The sequence below is a fragment of the Gymnoscopelus microlampas genome (genome assembly GCF_963454915.1).
Source record: "Gymnoscopelus microlampas genome assembly, chromosome: 22".
Taxonomy (NCBI): domain Eukaryota; kingdom Metazoa; phylum Chordata; class Actinopteri; order Myctophiformes; family Myctophidae; genus Gymnoscopelus; species Gymnoscopelus microlampas.
In genome coordinates this window covers 38,958,314-38,978,750 of record NC_139959.1, presented here as the reverse complement: position 1 = coordinate 38,978,750, position 20,437 = coordinate 38,958,314, and the positions used below count along the sequence as shown (strand labels likewise).

At 41.5% G+C, this 20,437-nt stretch overlaps 2 protein-coding genes across 2 annotated transcripts in view; both read left to right on the top strand.

Annotated features, from left to right (window-relative positions):
- The window catches only part of LOC311039299 (uncharacterized protein), a 120,791-nt gene that overhangs the window by 16,570 nt on the left and 83,784 nt on the right, over nucleotides 1–20,437 (top strand). The window lies entirely within an intron of this gene.
- Nucleotides 1,964–20,437, top strand: part of LOC311038625 (uncharacterized protein) — a gene marked incomplete at both ends in the record, with an annotated part of 30,524 nt that continues 12,050 nt past the window's right edge. The window contains 7 exons of the mRNA XM_084048197.1: nucleotides 1,964–2,115; nucleotides 2,344–2,475; nucleotides 2,749–2,850; nucleotides 3,003–3,105; nucleotides 6,130–6,228; nucleotides 19,405–19,475; nucleotides 20,313–20,414. Coding sequence (XP_083904323.1) covers nucleotides 1,964–2,115; nucleotides 2,344–2,475; nucleotides 2,749–2,850; nucleotides 3,003–3,105; nucleotides 6,130–6,228; nucleotides 19,405–19,475; nucleotides 20,313–20,414 — 761 coding nt within the window. The remainder of the gene's footprint in view (nucleotides 2,116–2,343; nucleotides 2,476–2,748; nucleotides 2,851–3,002; nucleotides 3,106–6,129; nucleotides 6,229–19,404; nucleotides 19,476–20,312; nucleotides 20,415–20,437) is intronic.

Here is a 20,437-nt window from a genome sequence, read left to right as displayed (position 1 = left end):
TAGGGAAATTCGAATCCCCTCCCTCTGGTAATCGCGGACACTGCAGCCAATGTCAGACTGAAGCCCCACGCAGCTTCTGTCTGATAACCAGGCTAAGCTTGTAGGGCTGTTGCATCTTTATGTATCAGATCTAGTGGTTCTCAGTCACCATGACTGATTCCACTATAAGATGAGAGAATATCTAAGTCATGGATGATGCAACTTTGATGATGTAGAGGGCCACTATATTTACACACTCACTCCAGAGGGACACATTTATAATATACTGTCAGAGGGCAGACACCTATCTCTGTATTTTAACTTTTTTTCGTAAATTAATGCCGTACTTTGTCATTCTATGTCACACAATAGTAGCAAAAATAGCCAATCTACAAGTTTTGAGCTTGTAGATTGACTATTTTATGCAATGTTTTTGTCATTGGAATCCTGATTTTCTTCTTTGCTACTTTTTGAATTAGAATCCTGAAAAGTAACATTTTTATTTAATTTCAAATGCATTTAGTTATACTTATGTTAGGTATTCTTTGAATGATTTTGAAGATAACATATTATTTAGCATTTGAATTTATTTAGCAGGGGGCAGCTAAATAAATTGATATTAGCATCAAAATAATCTAACCACTAATATTATACATCGGCTATCTGGAAATAGCCGATGTGCAAGCTCACAGCGCATCGCTATGCAATGTGTTATGAGCTTGTAGATCTGCTATTTTAAAATAGCTGGTGTAGTGTAACTATAGTTAAACTGATGATGCTACATTATTAAATCATTTAGCTGGGCACCCTGTGTGTGTGTGTGTGTGTGTGTGTGTGTGTGTGTGTGTGTGTGTGTGTGTGTGTGTGTGTGTGTGTGTGTGTGTGTGTGTGTGTGTGTGTGTGTGTGTGTGTGTGTGTGTGTGTGTTTTAGAAGTCAGAGCAGGACGTTAAACCATTATAATTACAACTAGTTTGTGTGTGTGTGTTTTTTCTTTTTCTTTTTTGTGTGTGTGTTGTGTGTGTGTTTGTTTTTTTGTGTTTTTATTTTGTTTTTTTTTGTTTTTTTTGTGTGTGTGTGTGTGTGTTTTAGAAGTCAGAGCAGGACATTAAACCATAATAATTACAACTAGTTTGTATCTTGTGTTGCAGATTAAAGTTCTTCATAGATTTCATAGATAGTTTCATAGACTTGTTGACAGATCTATCATCAGTATTGTGTTAATAATGGTTTAGTTTGTTTACACATTACCTTTTATATTAATATGTTGGATTCATGTTAATGTGTATTTTCAGACATTTAAACACTTAAACCCTCAATACTTAATAGTAAACTTGACCTTTGTCTCTGTACTTGGTCTGCTCTTTTTTCCCTCTATTCCAAACCTCCTCACCAAAAATAGCAGATCTACAAGCTCACGACACGTGGCAGTGAGTTACAAGCTTATAGATCGGCTATCTTCACAGAATGTTCCCCCCTAGAATAGGGATGCTGGGGTTCAAGTGGTTAATGTAAAAACATATTTAAAAATAAATGAAAAAGTTCCTATCACACAAAGATATGCCCCCCCCTGTAGTAACTATGAGGACCCCCTAGGGGTCCCGGACCCCCTGTTGAAAACCCATGCTATAGGGAAAGCGGCTTTATGTGACTTTTTGGGGTATGATCTTCTATGACATAACTAGAAGATTATATTAGAACACGGTTATTACATGAGTGTAACTACATACCAGTATAACATACTGTAATACTAGTCTACTGTTTGAAAAAGACAAATTATATGTTTATTTTTTTTCAGCTTCAATGGTCATGATGTCACTCATATCTTGTTCACATGTATTCATCATTTCCTGTTTCCTAATGTATTTCATTGACTGTAACGTTGACAGGTTTAATAAAGACCTAAAGATGGGTGCAAGTGAGTCTGTGGAGAGAGAGGAGGAGGGATCTGACAGACCAGAGTCTCCAACATCCAGCCGTGTGTCTATGAAGAGTGACCTGTCTCTACCTGTACCTCCTGGGTTTACCTTTACCAAAAGTCTTCACCACAGACCAGAGTCTCCAACATCCAGCTCTGTGTCTATGAAGAGTGACCGGTCTAAAGAAAAACCTCCTGAACCTGGACCTTCACACACACAGTATGTGAATCAGATATATTATACAACCTGGTCTCTGGTCAACACTGTTATAGATGTTATAGAGCCCCCCCCCCCCCCGCATGTGTTTTGGATCACACTGAATGAGCTTGTAGATCATATGTCGGTTTCCACGTGTCATCATCATTTTAATGATTTCATTATTATTAAATATGAAGTAAAGTAATTTATACACAAATAACTTGACTCTTGTCTTTGTCTGTTTGTCAGGACAAAAAGACCAGCAAAACCAACCACTGATGATGAAGAATGGACATGTAGAGGCTGTGGCTACAGGAACACTGCTAAGGATTTAAGATGCAGAACCTCATCCTGCAGAGTGACAAAGATCTTATCCTCAAGGTAACGTTGGCTTTCTGTCTGTTTTCTTTCTTTCTTTCTTTCTTTCTTTCTTTCTTTCTTTCTTTCTTTCTTTGTGAACATTTCTCTGAAGGAGGAGGAGGAGGATGAGCAGAAGGAGGAGGAGGATGATGATGATGATGATAGGAGGAGGAGGAGGAGGAGGAGGAGGAGGAGGAGGTGTCATAATATCATAATAATAATAATGTGTTCCTCATTGTTTCTCCCTCCTCTTTCTATGTCTCTGTGTTTTTTCTATCATTGTCTTTCTCTCAGCTGGGCCTCCCTCACAGCCCTACCTCTCTCTGCAGCATACATGATGAAGTCTTGGCATAAAGGCATCACACAGAGCTACCGTGACTACTCTGTCCGCAGTCTGTGAGTGTTCATCACACAGAAAGCAGAACCAATACAATGTGTTCTCACCATCTTCTAGACCCCAGATCAGCTGAACTATTATCACTTATTATATGATGATTTAATCTGATGTCTGACTTTGTCTCTTTCATTCTCTGTGTGTTGGTGAGCAGTGTAGAGGACGTGTTAACATTAGACCCAGCTGAGGACGTTATTAACCTGGTGACTGATGCTCAGAACACAGAGAGGAACATATATGAGTCAGCTAACAGTGAGGTAAGAATCTAATATTCTCTCCATGACATTTATTTACATGTTCTAATGAATACATGAACTACAATGTAGCGTGTAAGATTTAATTGTTCATCATTCAGTTAAATAAAAAACTAAACAATAAACAAAAATCTGTCTAAAGTAGGGATGCCAGGTAACCACATGAACCCTAGCGTCCTTATTCTGAGGTGAACAGAAAATAGCCGATCTACAAGCCTACAATACATCACAATGCAACCCGTTGTGAGCTTTTAGATCGGCTATTTTAGGCAAATATTTGGTGAGAGAGAATAAAGCATCGGGCCTAGTTCAGAGCCCTGGGGGATCCCGTTCAACTACAGTATGTATAAAGGTTTAATTATCGTTGTTGTCGGGCAGAAACCTTGTATCTCCACGTTTCACCCCCCCCCCCATAACTTAATGCCCCATTTCATCATAGAAGAGAGTTGTGGACTTGTTTTCCCCAGAATAGTGAAGCTAGGGTTCATGAGGTTAACAGTGTTCTACTTACATTAAACTGTTCTCTTATACCCAGTGGTGGAAAAAGTACTCTAATGTTTTACTTAAGTAAAAGTATCAATACTGCAATATAGAAATACTCTGTTACAAGTAAAAGTCCGGAATTCAAAATGTACTTGAGTAAAAGTACAAAAGTATTGGCATCAAAATATACTTAAAGTACTAAAAGTAAAAGTACTCATTATACAGAATGTCTCCTTACACAAGTTATCATTATGTCTAAAAAGTATTAAAATCTTTTTAAAATAGCAGATCTACAAGCTCACAATGTGTCACATCGCGATGCATTGTGAGCTTATAGATCGGCTATTTTCAAATGGCCAAATGTATATAGGGCTGAAGAGGTTAATGTTTTGTAATTATAATAAAAATATACAAAGTAACTAGTAACTAAAGTTTTCAAATAATTGTAGTGGAGTAAAAGTACAATATTTGCCTCTAAGATGTAGTGGAGTAGAAGTAAAAGCAATGGAAATTGGAAATAGTCCTAAGAATTACTTAGTAAAAGTACCTCAAAATTGTAATTAAGTACATTAATTGAGTAAATGTACTTAGTTACTTTACACCACTGTGACCATCTGTCCAGCCTTTTGTTTTTATTTTCTGAAAACCTTGGAGTGAGATTTGGTGGTGTGTGCAGCAAATATTATTATTATTATTATTATAATTATTTTATCGACCCATAGAGTCACCACCGCACGCCAAATGTGTTTTTGTATTCATTGTTGTACTTAATGTTGCACCCAGTGCAACACACCAGTTGTAATCCCCCAACCAGGTACAGCTGGTATGTTGCACTGGGGGGGGGTGTGCTATCATTTTACAAATGATGTAACGCATCTGTGTCATTTTTAGATTTCTTTGGCTTTTCAAAAATAGCAGATATACAAGCTCATAGCCCGGCAGCGAGTGAGCTTGTAGATCTGCTATTTTTTTTAAATCGAGAAGATTTGTGCAAATCTTTGAAAATATATTCAACATTTGTAAAATATTTTGTTCCAGGGACCCCCCAGAAGCAAAGAGTTACACATACTCGCTTTAAAAAATACATATTCAAAGATTTGCACACATTTTCACGATAGCAATTTTGTAGTGCCGCGCTATGAGCTTGTTGACAGTGACAGAGATGCGTTCCCGGTCCTAATGGGTTAAGGCAGAAACTGGTGGTAGGTGTAGATTAATAGTGTGGGTGTGATCATTTTGGTGGGGGGTCTTTTTAACAGAGCAGATATAATGTCCTGTATTCTGGGGCATTTTAACAGGGAGTTTGTTACTTTAACAGGCTTTACTAACATGGGAACATTATGGGTAAATGTTTTAATTTCATCCATCAACAAGCTAAACAGAGACATTGATTTGATGACTGAAGCAATTAAAGAGCCATCTTTAATAATAACCACTCATTAATATATCTTTATGATTGCATGCATTTAACTAGAATGTATCACTTAGGTATCAAATGGAGTATAATGTGTAAACTGTATGTGGGAATGACTGGAGTGTATTCACAGTCATAATAAATATAGTGACAGTAGGAGTCAGTGTAACAGCCTGTGTAGAGATGGTGACTCTTACTCTCCTATTGGTCATATGGTTCACCTTGACTGATGTTTTGCACCATATGTTTCCTATTAAGTATTCACATTGATTTCCATAAAAGTCTGATAGCTATAAAGTCAAGACAGACTGCACAAATTATTCTAAATGGTCAAATCCCTTTAATCACTCACCTCAGCAATATACTCTCACTCTCTCTCTTGTTAGCTTGTAGAACAGATCTACAAGCTAACAACACGTCTTAAGATCTGTTCTTTTTGTACACGCATGTATCCTAAGGTCCCTCCCCCTTTTAACTGCCTGCTCTTGGCAGTGCAGCATGACACACAGAGGAGTTCTAAATAATTCGACGTTTGTCAAATTCAGTAAATAAAAACTAACGTTAAAAACTTGACCGGACAGAGAAAATTCCAGCGTACACCCGGCAGCTAACATTTTGGATGTGTAGATTATAGAACATTAGTTCATCTTACGATCTATGTTGTTGATCCTCCTCTCGGCGACATCTGGGAATATCACTGTAATGATCAATGGAATGACACGAGAGTAAATGTGTTCACCGTCCTTCATACAAGACACACACACACACACACACACACACACACACACACACACACACACACACACACACCTAATGTTTATGCTTTTCACTACAGTTAACGGGTGGGGATACTTCAGATACAATAATTTAATTCACTTTATCGCTCAAATACCGGCAGAAGTGGATGTCTCAGTGGTGCATGAGTTAACACAGTTTTACACTTGGGCTGATTTGACGGTGTGATAAATATGATGTGTAGTGTGAGTGTGTGTGAAGAGGGTCATTTACGTGTGTCTCACGCTCATTGTGTGAGAGTTGTCAGCTCTGGTTAAGGAACAGTGTGTAGTGTGTAGTGTGTAACACTTGATGTAGCTTCACTCTGTCATTGTGTGTTGATGTGTGAAATACAGGATGAATACTGGGACCTGATGAGTGAGAAGAGGTCTGAGCTGAAGGAGAAGAGTGACATGATGAATCCGTTGTTTTCCGAGCCGAACACGTTCTATACCGTAAGCAATGAAATCCTTTTGTTGTTCCTTTTGGGTCAATGTATTTCTTTATTAACACATTAGGGGTGTCACGATACGCCTAATCCACGATTCGATTCGACTTTCGATTTTAAGGTCACGATTCGATTCGATTTTCGATACGATATATATTTGTAAAACTTTTTTTTTTCAGCTTTGAGGGCTATATGATTATTAATTTAGGCTATTGTCTTGATTTTTAAAGAAAAACACATGTTTCTCAATAAGTCCCTTTTATTTGAATAATATCAAATGAGAATGACAACAAAAAGGGTTTTATGCCTTTACAACAACTGACACGGGGCGGCAGTGGCTCAGGGGTAGAGTGGCCGGGTAGAGGGAACTGGAAAACCGCAAGGTTCCCAGTTTGATCCCGGGCTGGGGCGCTCCCCTAAAGTTAGTGCCGAAGTGTCCTTGAGCAAGACGCTGAACCCCTAATTGCTCCCGATGAGCAGGTTGGTGCCTTGCATGGTTTCCTCCACCATCGGTGTATGAATGTGTGTGTGAATGGGTTAATGGCACAATCAATGTAAAGTGCTTCGGATAGAAGCGCTATATAAATGCACCATTTACCATTTACCATTTACATTTTCAGATTCTTCTTTAAGATGAGTTAACATTCTTGTGAAGCGTTATAAATAAAATCTAAATACAAAGTTGAACATGTAAGAAAAAATTATCCAAAGACAACTGTTATTTGGCTACATGTTCTTAAACATTTAAAGTATGTTCACATTGTTTGAACAGGTAAGAGCTTTAACTCTTTGATTGCCCCGGACGGGAATGACGAAATTATAAAGAAAAAAAAAAAAAGAAAAAAAAGATCTACAAGCTACAACGCCCTGCGCTGTGAGGCGTTGTGAGCTTGTAGATAGGCTATTTTTGGCAAAAATAGCAGATCTACAAGCTCACACCACCTCGCGCTGCAAGGCGTTGTGATCTTGTAGATCTTCTGTTTTTGGCCGAGAGGTGTAGAGGGGAAAAAGAGAAGACGGAGCAACTATCAATGTGGAATAATCGACAAACGGTAGCCGTTTTGTCAACAACGCGTCGGGTGCCCATCATTATTCACTGGGAAGCCAAAATATTGCCAGACTTTTGACTCAAAGGAAGCGGGAGGGTTTTCCAATTCTTCCGTTTGTGTATCATCATTATCATCGCTGGCTTCAGCAGTGGCCAGTGTGAAATGTAAAGTAGTACAGAAGACGCAACGCTACAGCGGTTTCTCTCTCTGTCTCCTACAAACTCCTCTGTGGTGTGTGTGGGTTTGTCCTGTCGTCTTTTTTTTCTCCCCCGTCGTAAGCACTGTGCTTTCGACGGGGGAGAAAAAAAGACGAGCGATGGACGGAAAAACACAACAGCGGCTCGCTCGAGCATGGCTTCACCCGGACGTGCAATCGGATGTGCGCATGCGCGGGAGTATTTTTTTTAAATTAACCCTTGAATCGCGATACGGCTTTTGATTTCGATACACTGTATCGAACGTCATTTTCGGTTCGATTTCGATATGTATCGAGTGTCGTGACACCCTTAATTTGTACACACACAAGTTCCTGCTAGTTTGCAATTGTATATCTATGATATAAAACCAACAGTCTACTGTCTACAGAAAATGTTTGAAACGACTCAGGCAGACACATTTGAACACACTTTATATGGCTTTCACATTTTCAAGTACAACTTTTTCAAGTTTTCAAGTACAAGTAGTTCAAAGTTATACAAGTAGTTTTAAAGTTCAACGTTATATACAAAATGCATTACAAAATGACACAATATATCATCATAATGTGTTTTGCCTGGCCAGCACATCAATGTCTCCTCAGGGCCAATTTTCACCTCCTTGGATCCCCCCGGTGGCGGAGGTGGTCCCCGTGAGGGTTCTGAGTACGTGAAGGCATAGATGTCTTTCACCGACAGAGATGGCTTCACGTAGTCAGATCCCTCGGGGGCAGTGAGAGACATTAGCAGCACATTTACTGCGAAGGAGGCGCCGGACGGCGGGGGCGGGCAGGGGGGGGGCGGAGGGGGTGCAGGATGAGGCTGCTGGTGAGGCTGCTGCTGCTGCTGCTGCTGTTGCTGCTGCTGACAGGCGGCCGGGGGGGGGACAGGCGGGTCTGCTGGGACATCTTGTGGTGGGGGAAAATCTGCTTCCACTGGGGCATATCTCACAGCGGTCCAAGACTTGACAACACTGAGGATGAAGTCTAGAGATGCGCGGATGGCCTCTCACGTCACCCGAATCCGCATGTACAAATTAATTATCCACCCGTTATCCAACCGCAATAATTATTTTATCCAATTTAAATATCCGCACCAACCGCATTTTCCGTATGTCAAATTATTATTATTATGTTCTGGTATTCCCCTTTAGTTTTAGTCTTAGTAGTGCGATGTGATCACAAAATGCATTGATTTAGCCTATGGAATGTCGGTGCGTCTTTTTTCTTTTTTTAAACCGGTGCTGCTCTGCTGCGCTAAACATACTGGCCCTCATTTATCAACGCGGTGCAGCCCGAATAATGAGCGTACGGCGTAATCACCGCACCTTTTGGCATTTATCAATATATCCTGACGTGGGCTTCATCCTACCGTAGGCTGAAATCTCACGTCTGGTCGAGACCAGTTGTTGACGTTGGCTGCGCCCGTTTATTCCATTCTAGACCTGCGGTGCACCATTGTCTGACTGTCTGACAAGCATCTGGACACATAATCCACTCCTAAATGTGTATATCTACACTAATAAATAATCGCTGTGAAAATATATCATTTTAATTTTATAAAGTAATTTAAACAAACTGCTTTAACAGTCATTCAGGTAAGATTGTAGATCTGTCTGTATTGAAATTAGCAGATCTACAAGCTCACAACAGGTCGCACTGTGAGCGAATTTTCGGGAGCCCCGACCATCTTTTCACTGACAGTGAGGTCTACAAACTTACAGTAGCTTGTCCTATGTTATGGAGTTATGTCATAGAGAGTTATGTAGGCTACACAACCTGGCTGGGTTAAGGATATAAACCCGACGCTCCAATATTAACGTGGCTGCACGGAATCACTGCATTCCGCCCGAGTCTCATGTACCGCTACGCTACGGACATGAAAGACAAAGGTGTGTGTGTGTGTGTGTGTGTGTGTGTGTGTGTGTGTGTGTGTGTGTGTGTGTGTGTGTGTGTGTGTGTGTGTGTGTGTGTGTGTGTGTGTGTGTGTGTGTGTGTGTGTGTGTGTGAGAGAGTGAGAGTGAGAGAGAGAGGCGTGTGTGTGTGAGAGAGATGCGTGTGCGGCGAGACCAGCGGGGGGAACTGTTTCTTATTGGCTTTTCATGTCTTTGGTCGTATTCTGGTTCGTCTTCATGTCGTAAAGTCGGGGCGTTTTGAGAATATTTAAGGGCGTGTTATTTAAATGATGCTCGTTTTCAGCCGTGACATTTATCAACGCTGGGACCAAGTGTACGCTCGGATCAGCTGTGTAGGATGCGTTGATAAATGTGACTTCGACGTTGGTGTACGGCCGAATATAAGGAAAAATATACGCCGGTTTATACGCTGCGTTGATAAATGAGGGCCACTGACTCTGTATGTTCAGCGCCGCTTAAAATACGGAATCGTCCCGTTGGAAACTAAAAGACGTGTCCCGTAATTGAACTGATACGGGATACACACTTTGTCCCGTATTTTAAGGTCGGGGAATCAATTTAAATGACAGGACGATGATGTGTTCTCCTGTGTCTCTTTGCTGTGTTACTGCCAGTAACTTACTGGGAGAGTGGGAGCGCAGCGCATGGCTCATCGAGTCAGTGTTGCCAAGTATAGTGAGAGAAATGAGCCAGCCGACCTACAAAAACAAGCCAAAAACAAACCAGAAACAAGCCAAATTTTGTCCAAAAGTTGCAGGAAATAAACAGACTTGGCAACGCTGGCTATAATGCCATTGTCTGGGAGTGTGCTCAACAGCTCATTGGCTCATTACTCAAAACACGACCAATGACAATAGCGCTTTCACGTTGCTAAGATACTTTCTGTGCGGAGCTGTGCATTCTGCATTGGCTTGACAGCGTCAGTGGAGAAGATGTTTGGAGATGTTTACAAAGCAAACTTTGGCGAATAACACACACTCACACAGACACAAGCATGCAGAGATTTAGCTATTTTATGGATAGATATATTAGATGTCATTAATTTATTTACCGCAATATTTCACCCGCGGTTTATCCGATATTAATTAATGATTATATTTGATTGACCCGAATCCACCCAAACCACGGTTAACTGCGGCAACCGCGGCTAAAACCGCGATCTGCGCATCTCTAATGAAGTCATACATGCATTTACAGTTGCCACCTGGATTCCTTGCCTTGTGGAGTATGAATGCGTTGCACATTGAGATTTGGAATAAATAGACCAAAAACTTGTTGCTCCACTTGGCTGTCTTCCTGATGAAGGGATAGTAGCTTAGGTTTTGGTCTAGTCAGTCAACTCCATTCATAGTCTTGTTGTATTCAAGGACACAAACTGGCTTATTCTGTGGCACTTTGTCTCTGTGGTGTTTCTGCCTCACCAGCTGGGTCCCCATCTCATCCTTGCGCTGGGTTGTGATCAATCGAACGATGCGTTTGTCTCGCCAGGCCAATAACATCACTTTGCCATTGTGAAGCATCTTCCGTTCTCCCACTTTCAGGCTGTGGACATCGTCACATCCCTCATGGCTTGTGGTTCTCCTCTTTTTAGCCTCATAGTACCACAGGCATGCGTGTTCTTCTGAAGGAGGAGTTCATACAGCGCCACTGAGTTGAAGTAGTTGTCCATGAACAAAGAAAACCCGTACCCTGTAAGACCCTGCAACAGAAAAGTGACTGTGTCTATTAGGGAGGAGTACTGTCCAGAATATGGCTTCATTGAGTAGCAGTACCCTGTTCCAGAATCACACAGAATGTATGACTTTATTCCATACTTGGTGGGCTTCTGTGGGTTGTACACTCTGAAGGATAGGCGTCCCCTCCACAGAAGCATCCCCTCGTCGATGCTGATGTTATGACCTGGAACAAACATCTCCTTGAATTTGTCTGTTAGGTACAACAAGACCGGGTTGATTTTACAAAGCCTGTCCACCACAGCAACTTTGCCAGCTTCTTCTGCGGCAGCAGCAGCAGCGGCAGCAGCACCAGCGTCATCCTCATTGTTCGTGAAGTGGAGAAACCGCCAGATGATCTGGAACCTGTTGCGTGACATGTTTTGGCCGAAGAACGGTGTGAGTACAGGGTCATCGGTCGACCAATAGTACTCTAGTACAGTCTTTCGCACAAGGCCAGTGAGTTCCCCCACTGAAACCGGTTTCCAGTCCTTCACTCTGCTTTGTGGATGCTGCGCCACTTCTTCTTCACTCCTGGCCTGGATGAACGCTTGAGCATAGATGTTAGTTTGCTCTACTATCATCCCTAGCAGCTCATCAGTAAGGAAAAGCGGAAGAAAGTCAACAGGCATGGTTGACTGAAGTTCAGCAGCAGCATTGCGCGGACCTGGACTAGCAGTGAAGGGGATGTCCACCCTATAGGTTCCCAATCTGTGTCCTTCCACACTGGCTCTACAGCTGGAGGCCTCCCACCACGTCCTGTGAATTACAGAAATACACAATTACCATAAAATACATCTTTTTTTGTTTGTGTGGCAGTATTGATTTATATGAAAATATGACTAAAACTAAATAGTCTGTATTCAACAGACTATGACTAAAACTGAATCAAAATGTGCTGTCAAATAGAGAGTGAAACAGTCTTATATACAGCCTTATTTTGATCACAACACCCAATTACTGAATGTCAATCCCCCATAACTCTTGAGTGTGTGCATTTGTACACACAAGAGTTACATACCTGCTAGTTTGCAATTGTATATCTATGATATAAAACCAACAGTCTAATGTCTACAGAAAATGTTTGAAACGACTCAGGCAGACACATTTGAACACACTTTATATGGCTTTCACATTTTCAAAATCGTGTGGTACAGCTGTGAAAACGGTCTTACTTTGTTTACGGCTGACAGGTGGTACTGGGGTTGAAGACGATGGCCCTGCTTCGTCCAACTCCATGTCTGAAATCACAGTAAAACATAAAATAGTTTGGTAAATAAGATGTACAATTATTTTCACTACCAGCATGTGTGGTGTGTGTGGTAGTACAAAATGGCACAACATATTGTGTGTGTGACATTACTGGAATTTTATTCAACAGACTATGACTAAAACTGAATCAAAATGTTCTGTCAAAATCATGTGTGGTACAGCTGTGAAAACGATCTTACTTCTTTTATGGCCAACAGGTGGTACTGGGGTTGAACACGATCGCCCTGCTTCCTCGAAATCCATCATGTCTGAAATCACAGTAAAACATAAAATAGTTTGGTAAATAAGATGTACAAGCACCACGGCAGAAATAACACACTATGTGTGACACTATTTATACACTGTGAATGCAGTCATACAGAATTATTTTCTGTGAATGCCATGCAGACCACTCAGATCCAGATAGCATCTATGACATAAAACCAATCAAATCAGAAAATGTTTGAATTTTTAGAGAGTGAAACAGTCTTATATACAGCCTTATTTTTATCACAACAATATCACAACAATTTTGGACGTGAGAGGACGCTGGCGCTGGTTGTGTGCGGCTTCTCCGTTCTCCACCATTAGTTTTTATTCTATTTTTAGCTTTTATAAATTGTGATTTATGCACAGCGGCCAATACAGACTACAACTGTCTGCACTACTCGTGGACTTTTGTGCATTTTAGCACGAACTGGGATGCCAATATTGACGGCTGTCATACCGTCCGTCTCCAGCACCGACCAGCCGTGGATCCTCCCGCGAGCGGTAGTCCTCGATATGGACACCTCCACCTTCGTCCAGCGCTGATGTGAAGAATCCACCCAGGAAGCCTCCAGCTTCCCCGGTGGGGTTAGGCCTCGTTGCCTGGGACCGCTTCTTCCTGCCAGCTGAGCCGCTGTTCCAGTCCTCCATACCCATCCTAATCTCCTGCTCCTAAGGTGTTGTACCCGGACAGCCTCCCAGCTGTTCCCGGTGCGGTTAGGCCTTGCTGCCTGGGACCGCAAAAAACCTTTAGTCAGCCAGCCACCAGTTAGCCATCAAGTCAACAGGCAACTGGTAGCTACAGCTAGCCCTGCTAACGGCTAACAGGATCTCTCTCACCGACAGCATGTTGCAATATTCCACCTCACAACTGCTGGGACTCAATAACTCCTCCACTCCGATACACATTTCAGTCATCAAACAACTAGGAATGTTACGCCGTCCCCGCTACATTCACAAAAGTTCCCGTCATTCGTCATTCCATCTGGTCAACAGAACACTCCGTCGCATGTGCGACACGTCATCAGAGCGCAGCCTGTGCTGGATCAAATAGCAGCACTGGGAATACACTGCACTGCAGGCGGAATGTAAAACGTGGAGTGGATTTCAGCTTACTCCGGCCCCTGCAGAAATTCACCACCCCATCAACAGTCAATATTGAACTATTTAATTTACAAACCCTCAAGCAAAAATCCTCTCTCATTCATGACCACATTCTGGACAAAAAAATGGACTTCAGAGCATCCAGAAGCTCCAGTACATTCAGAACAGTGCTGCTAGGATCCTGATGAGAGTGCGGAAATACGAACACATTACACCCATCCTCCATTCACTACATTGGCTTCCCATCTCCGCCAGGATCGAGTACAAGGTCTCCCTCCTCACCCACCAGTGCATCTACAGCAATGCCCCCTCCTACCTAAAGGAACTCCTCAAACCCCCGAACTCCACCCGCTCCACCCGCTCACTCCGCTCCAGAACCTCAAACGCACTCGAGCCCTGCACAACAAATCTCCGCACCATGGGGGATAGGGCCTTCAGCTCAGCAGCTCCATTGACACTTTTAAAAGGGGCCTAAAACCTTCCTTTTTAACAAGGCATTTGCCTAGATAGAGATGTAGTTGTTTTATCTTTTTTAAACTTCTACTGTGTTTTACTGATGTAGTAACTGAGTAATAATACTGTAATATGCCTGACTACGCCACCTCCCGCTTGTGGAGGGGGCAGGAGGAACCCCTGAACCTTAAAATGTTCAACACAGTGTAATATAACCACTTTCCCTTAGACAGGAACAATTTACCGGAGGCAGTTTGTGTCAAAATATAACATACTTTATTAAACAATTATGTAATAACATGGATTATTAAGATATCGGGCAATAGTCAATAGGGCAAGGATATAAAGTGACAAGTTATTTTTCTCTTCTAATAAGGAAGGGCGGGTCGGCCCGTACACACAATACTAACAGGGTACTATTGGGGGAAAGCGAAGGGGACAGGCCTGGCACCAAACTCATGCAATATAAAATATAAAAGTCAATACAAAAACATGCAGTGTCACGATTTTACATACACACCAATAAAACCCAAAGGTCCCACAGTGCAGTCCCAAGAGAGGAATGGAAGGCGTGTGTAACAGGGCGGACCCGGCCTTGAACACGGTTACTGTAACATAAGAAAAAGAGAGAAACAATTAAAACAATGTCACTATAAATGCAAATCTAAAACTACTGCCTAACTACTGTACCTCAAATGAATGAACTCAAATAAACAAATCAAAATCAAATCAAAATAACAGTGGAAAACAGTGGCTGGACGGGTCCCTTTAAGGAAACAGACAAAACACATTAGTTGCCAGCCCTAGTATTTGAACATAATGCAAACACTGTATTCAAATCATTAAAAAGAACAGCATAAACCTACTTTGCTTTGCAGTGAATGGACACACATGCAGCACAATGCAGGGACAAGGGCAGGGGACAATTCCAGCACCACGGCTACAAGAAGAAGACAGTGATGTTACAAAACTAAAAATACATTAAAATGCACAAAGAGGCAACACATAAAATCAATACAGCTGTACCAGTATCTCCAGGTCTCTAGACACCGCACAGCAGCTCACTGGTGGTCACTTCGTTTGTAAACTGAAATAAAATAATAAATACATTTGAATAGAATAAAACATAACAATGTAGATACAAATTAAAGTGCTATAGGCATGGTAGCATCCATGTGCTCAAACAGTAGGCGAACAAACAAAGTAGTAGCATGTGCTCAAACAAACAATAGGCTAGCAGTAGCATTAGCTGCAACAAACAAAAGGGTAGCCTTACAAATGTTATAATATGCTACACAAAGATGAGCTTTGGCATACCATGTGTTCTCCTTCACCCTTGCTGAGAGGGGAAACACCATCCTCTGCAGCAGAGTCAAATGACTCTCTACTAGGAAGAACTAGACTTTTATACTTCCTGGTCATGTGACCAGGTCAGGTGCAGTGGGTGCGTCCTGCTATTGCTCGACCTTAGTGCCGCATTCGATACGGTAGACTATAGTATACTCACTTCCCGACTCAACCATGAGGTCGGCATCACAGAAATAGCATTAAAATGGTTTAAATCATACCTCCAAAACAGATCCTTCACAGTTGAAATTGGTACTGCCTCTTCCTCTCCTGCCCCCCTCACCTGTGGGGTACCCCAAGGATCCATTCTTGGGCCCATCCTCTTCTCACTATACATACCCCCCCTAGGCTCCATCATCCGTAAATATGGCATTTCCTTTCATCTTTATGCAGATGATACTCAACTATACATCCCCCTCAAGCCCGACAGAAACACATCCATCAAACCCCTGCTTGACTGTCTCACCGAGATCAAGTCCTGGATGTCAACAAACTTCCTCAGGCTAAATGACGAAAAAACTGAAATAGTACTCTTTTGCCCCCCAGACAAAGCCACAGAGATCTCTGCCTCACTTGCATCCTTATCTCCTTTCATCAAACCACATGCAAAAAACCTTGGTGTACTATTTGACTCAGCCCTGAAATTTGATAAGCAAATCAATTCTGTAGTTAAGGGAAGCTTTTTTCAAATAAGGCAAATATCGCAAATAAAATAATTTCTCTCTACCCACGACTTAGAGAAGGTAATCCACGCCTTTGTTACATCACGGCTGGATTATTGCAATTCCTTGTACATAGGGCTTCCAAATGCCTCCCTCTCCCGCCTCCAGCTCGTACAAAATGCTGCGGCCAGACTACTGACTGGAACGCGTAGACGAGAACACATCACCCCTGTACTGGCTTCTCTACATTGGCTGCCAGTCAGATTTAGGACAGTTTTTAAAATCCTTTTATTTGTTTTTAAAGCTCTCAATGGACTCGCACCACCATACATTGCAGAACTTTTGTCCCCCCCTGACAACACAAGGATACTGAGATCCTCTGGCCAGAGATTTCTTAAAGCCACTACGGCCAACCTCAGGCAAAAGGGTGACCGAGCTTTTTCTGTAGCCGGCCCAGCACTCTGGAACAGCCTCCCATCCATTGTTAGGCTCGCCCCCTCCCTGGGCATCTTTAAGTCCAGACTTAAAACACACCTATTCTCTCTTGCATTTCAGCCTTAGAATCCCCACCCCCCCACACTTTCGCACAGCCATGTGTTTACCTACCACTGTTTTTATTTCTACTGGTGTATCTAAAATGTCTTATAATGCTGTTTTTACTGTGTTTGATTTTGCAAATGTTCTTACTGTTCTTCTTGTTGTACAGCACTTTGGTCAACCTGGTTGTTTTTAAATGTGCTTTATAAATAAATTGACTTGACTTGACTTGACCAGTCACCTAGATTCCCACACTGACTTGATTTGAAGTTTATTCATTTCACTGTTTTATTATCATTGTTGTCTTCTTTCTTTTTTTGTTTTTTAAACCTGTAGCACTTTGAGATTTGTTTCAAATATAAAGTGCGTTACAAATAACATTTATTATTATTATTATTATTATTATTACAACACCCAATTACTGAATGTCAGTCCCCCATAACTCTTGAGTGTGTGCAAATGGAACCAATAGACTGGCAGACAAGTCTTACCTTTCCTACAACTAGCAGACTGTGTGTGATGAGATGACGACTCCATTGCACCATCAGACTCATATTCGTCGTCTGAAATAAACAAAATCAAACACTGTTGATGTTGTGGACATAAGGTGACCTAGTCCCCTTTGATTAATTTTATTATGATGGTGGGGGCCTCGCTGCACCTGGCCTCCACCCCAAAAACTAGAGCCATCAAAGGGATTTGAAAATCATCGTTGACATGGCCTCATGTCGACCCATAACTGTATCAAAACATTTGTTGTCGTGAAATGACCTCTTCCCTTTGAAGTATGCCACCCCCCCCCCCCCCCCAAAAAAAAAACAGATCTACAAGTCAACAAATTCATAGGATACATCGTCAACATAATCAAATAAATCACATGCATATAGATAGATAGATAGACCATTCATAGGTATTCAGTTCATCAAAATATAAAATGGCACAATTCAATGATCATAACAATATAGTAGTGCCCCACAGACTTTATACAAATATCAGGTAAAAAAATAGCCGATTTACAAGCTCACAACGCGTCGCAGCGCGAGGCGTTGTGAGCTTGTAGATCTGCTATTTTCAGAGTGCAACCAAAAGGTAAATGATTATATATATATATATATATATATATATATATATATATATATATATATATATATATATATATATATATATATATATATATATATATATTCTTACCACTGGTAAACGGATCCAGACATCGTTTCCTTGGGCTTGGCTCCCAAGAGCCAGAACAGTCGGAATCGGAGCTCTCTTCACCGTCAGAAGTATCTAGGTCTGGCCGATACGACGCGGTCCTCGGTCTGCCGCTACGACGCCGGCAGCGACGGGCACGGAGTCCTAAAAAGCAACCACAGGCTCAGATACCTCCGCAGGTGGTGGGGGAGGTGGTGGCGCAGGTGGTTGCTTTTTACGACTCCGTGCCCGTCGCTGCCGGTGCCGGGGGACGGTCGAAGGCACCGATGTCTCCTCAGATCCCTGGGGAGCAGTCTTCACCTCCTCGGATCCGTCCGATGGCGGAGGTGGTCGCCCCGAGGGTTCTTATAACGTGAAGACAGAAGTGTTTTTCACCGACAAAGATGGCTTCACGTTTTCAGATCCCTCAGGGAGAGACACCGCTTTCACCTCCTTGGATCCCCCAGGTGGCGAAGGTGGTCGCGGGGGAGCGGTGAAAGACGCCACCGCCGACGGCTTCAAGTCCTTCACAGGTCGTGGTGGTTCCTCCACAGGTCGTGATGGTGGTCCCGGTGGTGGTGGTGGTCCCGAGGGAGCAGTGAAGGACATTGTCTACAAAATAGTTCTTTGTGTTGGGTCCCAAGGCCGTTTGGCCTTGCATTTCCTTCCTCGCATCTTTCCTACTCTCGCCTAAAAACGACTCTGCCTAAAAACGACCCAGACTCCCACCTATAAATATGTACGCCTAACTATCTCACCTATATATCTATGTACTACTATACTACTATACTATATATATATATATATATATATATATATATATATATATATATGTATATATATGTGTATATATATATATATATATATATATATATATATATATATATATATATATATATATATATATATATATATATATATATATATATATATATATATATATATCTTACTCTCACCTCTCCTACACACTTTCTCTCTCTCAATCGCTCCTCTCATTCGTTCTTTGTCTCTCATTCACCGTCTCTCTTTCTCTGTCCGTCTTTGCTCGCTGTTTGTTTTGAATGCCACAAGGAATGTGACTCGAGTTTGTAGTGTTTTGCTCAGATCACGTGACTTTTACGATCACGTGACTTTTCTTTTGTCGTAGAAGCTTAATATTAATACACAGGTTGTGGAAGATTGCAATCTACCTTATACCAATGAAAAGACCTAAAAACGAGTTAACTCGATCTAGGCATTCAAGCGATGGATTCTAAAAACGAGTTGACTCAATCTAGGCAGTCAATGTGTTAAGTAGCCGTATAATAAGCAGGATCATCGTTGGGGAACAGGTTATTATTGAGAAATAAACCCAGACAGGGTGATTAGACGCTGACGCAAAGCAGATCCAGCATTAATAAACAAAAGCAGATGTTTTTACTTCTTTTAATGTCATGCCAGATATTCAGCCTCTATATGATATGGGAGTCATTCAAGTTATACTTAAATGTCTTGTTCTCTCTAGCTTCATCAAGCGTCCGCATCTACAAGAAAACCTCTTGACTTCACTAATGAACCTGGACCTTCACCCACAAAGTATGTGAATCCTCCTAAACAATATTAAAGCTCTAACATTATACAATATACACAACACTATACAATACACACTATAACACTATAATATATGCACAACACTATAACACTGTACAAAATACACAACGCTATATCACAACCATGTGATATCATGAATTTCAGTTAAAAAAGACTCAATCTTTAGCCATCGGCAGTAAGTTGTTATGAATGCAGTATGCAATGTATGAAGACAAATCATAATGTGATGTTTAGAGGTGAAGCTGCACTCTACAGGCTGGATGATGGTGAACTTGTCATCTGGTGTGGTGACAAGTATGTCTGTCTGTCTGATTGATTGATTGATTGATTGATTGATTGATTGAATATTTTATTGACAGTTTGAAAAAAAAAACACAGAGGTACAGTTTACAGGGCTGCTAAAAGGATAAACCCAAGAAAGCACTATGGCTTGTTTCCATTGGGGTCCTGTGTATTCAATTAATCGAGACATTTCAATACAAACGCTAATATAGAATATATGCAAAAACATAATATAAAATATTAGTAAAAAGAGTACAGTAAACAGTTGGGAGGTGGAGGGCGTTTCTGGAGATGAGCTTAGACTTTTTACAGGGGCCAGATTAGAATTGCAGATACCTGTGCTCTTTTAGAGCGGTTTTGAAGGAGAGTTTTGTATGACTGTTGGCAGTGGTGGAATTAACTTTCCACCACTGCTTATACCAATTACCTCCGTTACATACTGTATATGTCATACAGAATATTATGTCATAATACAGTATCATTCTTTCTCCCTCCTCTTTCTATGTCTCTTTGTCTTTTCTATCATTGTCTTTCTCTCAGCTGGTTTTCCATCAAAGCCCTCCCTTTCTCTGCAGCAGACATGAGGAAGTCTTGGCATATAGACATCACACAGAACTACCATGACTTCTATGTCCGCTTGCTGTGAGTGTTCATCACACAGAAAG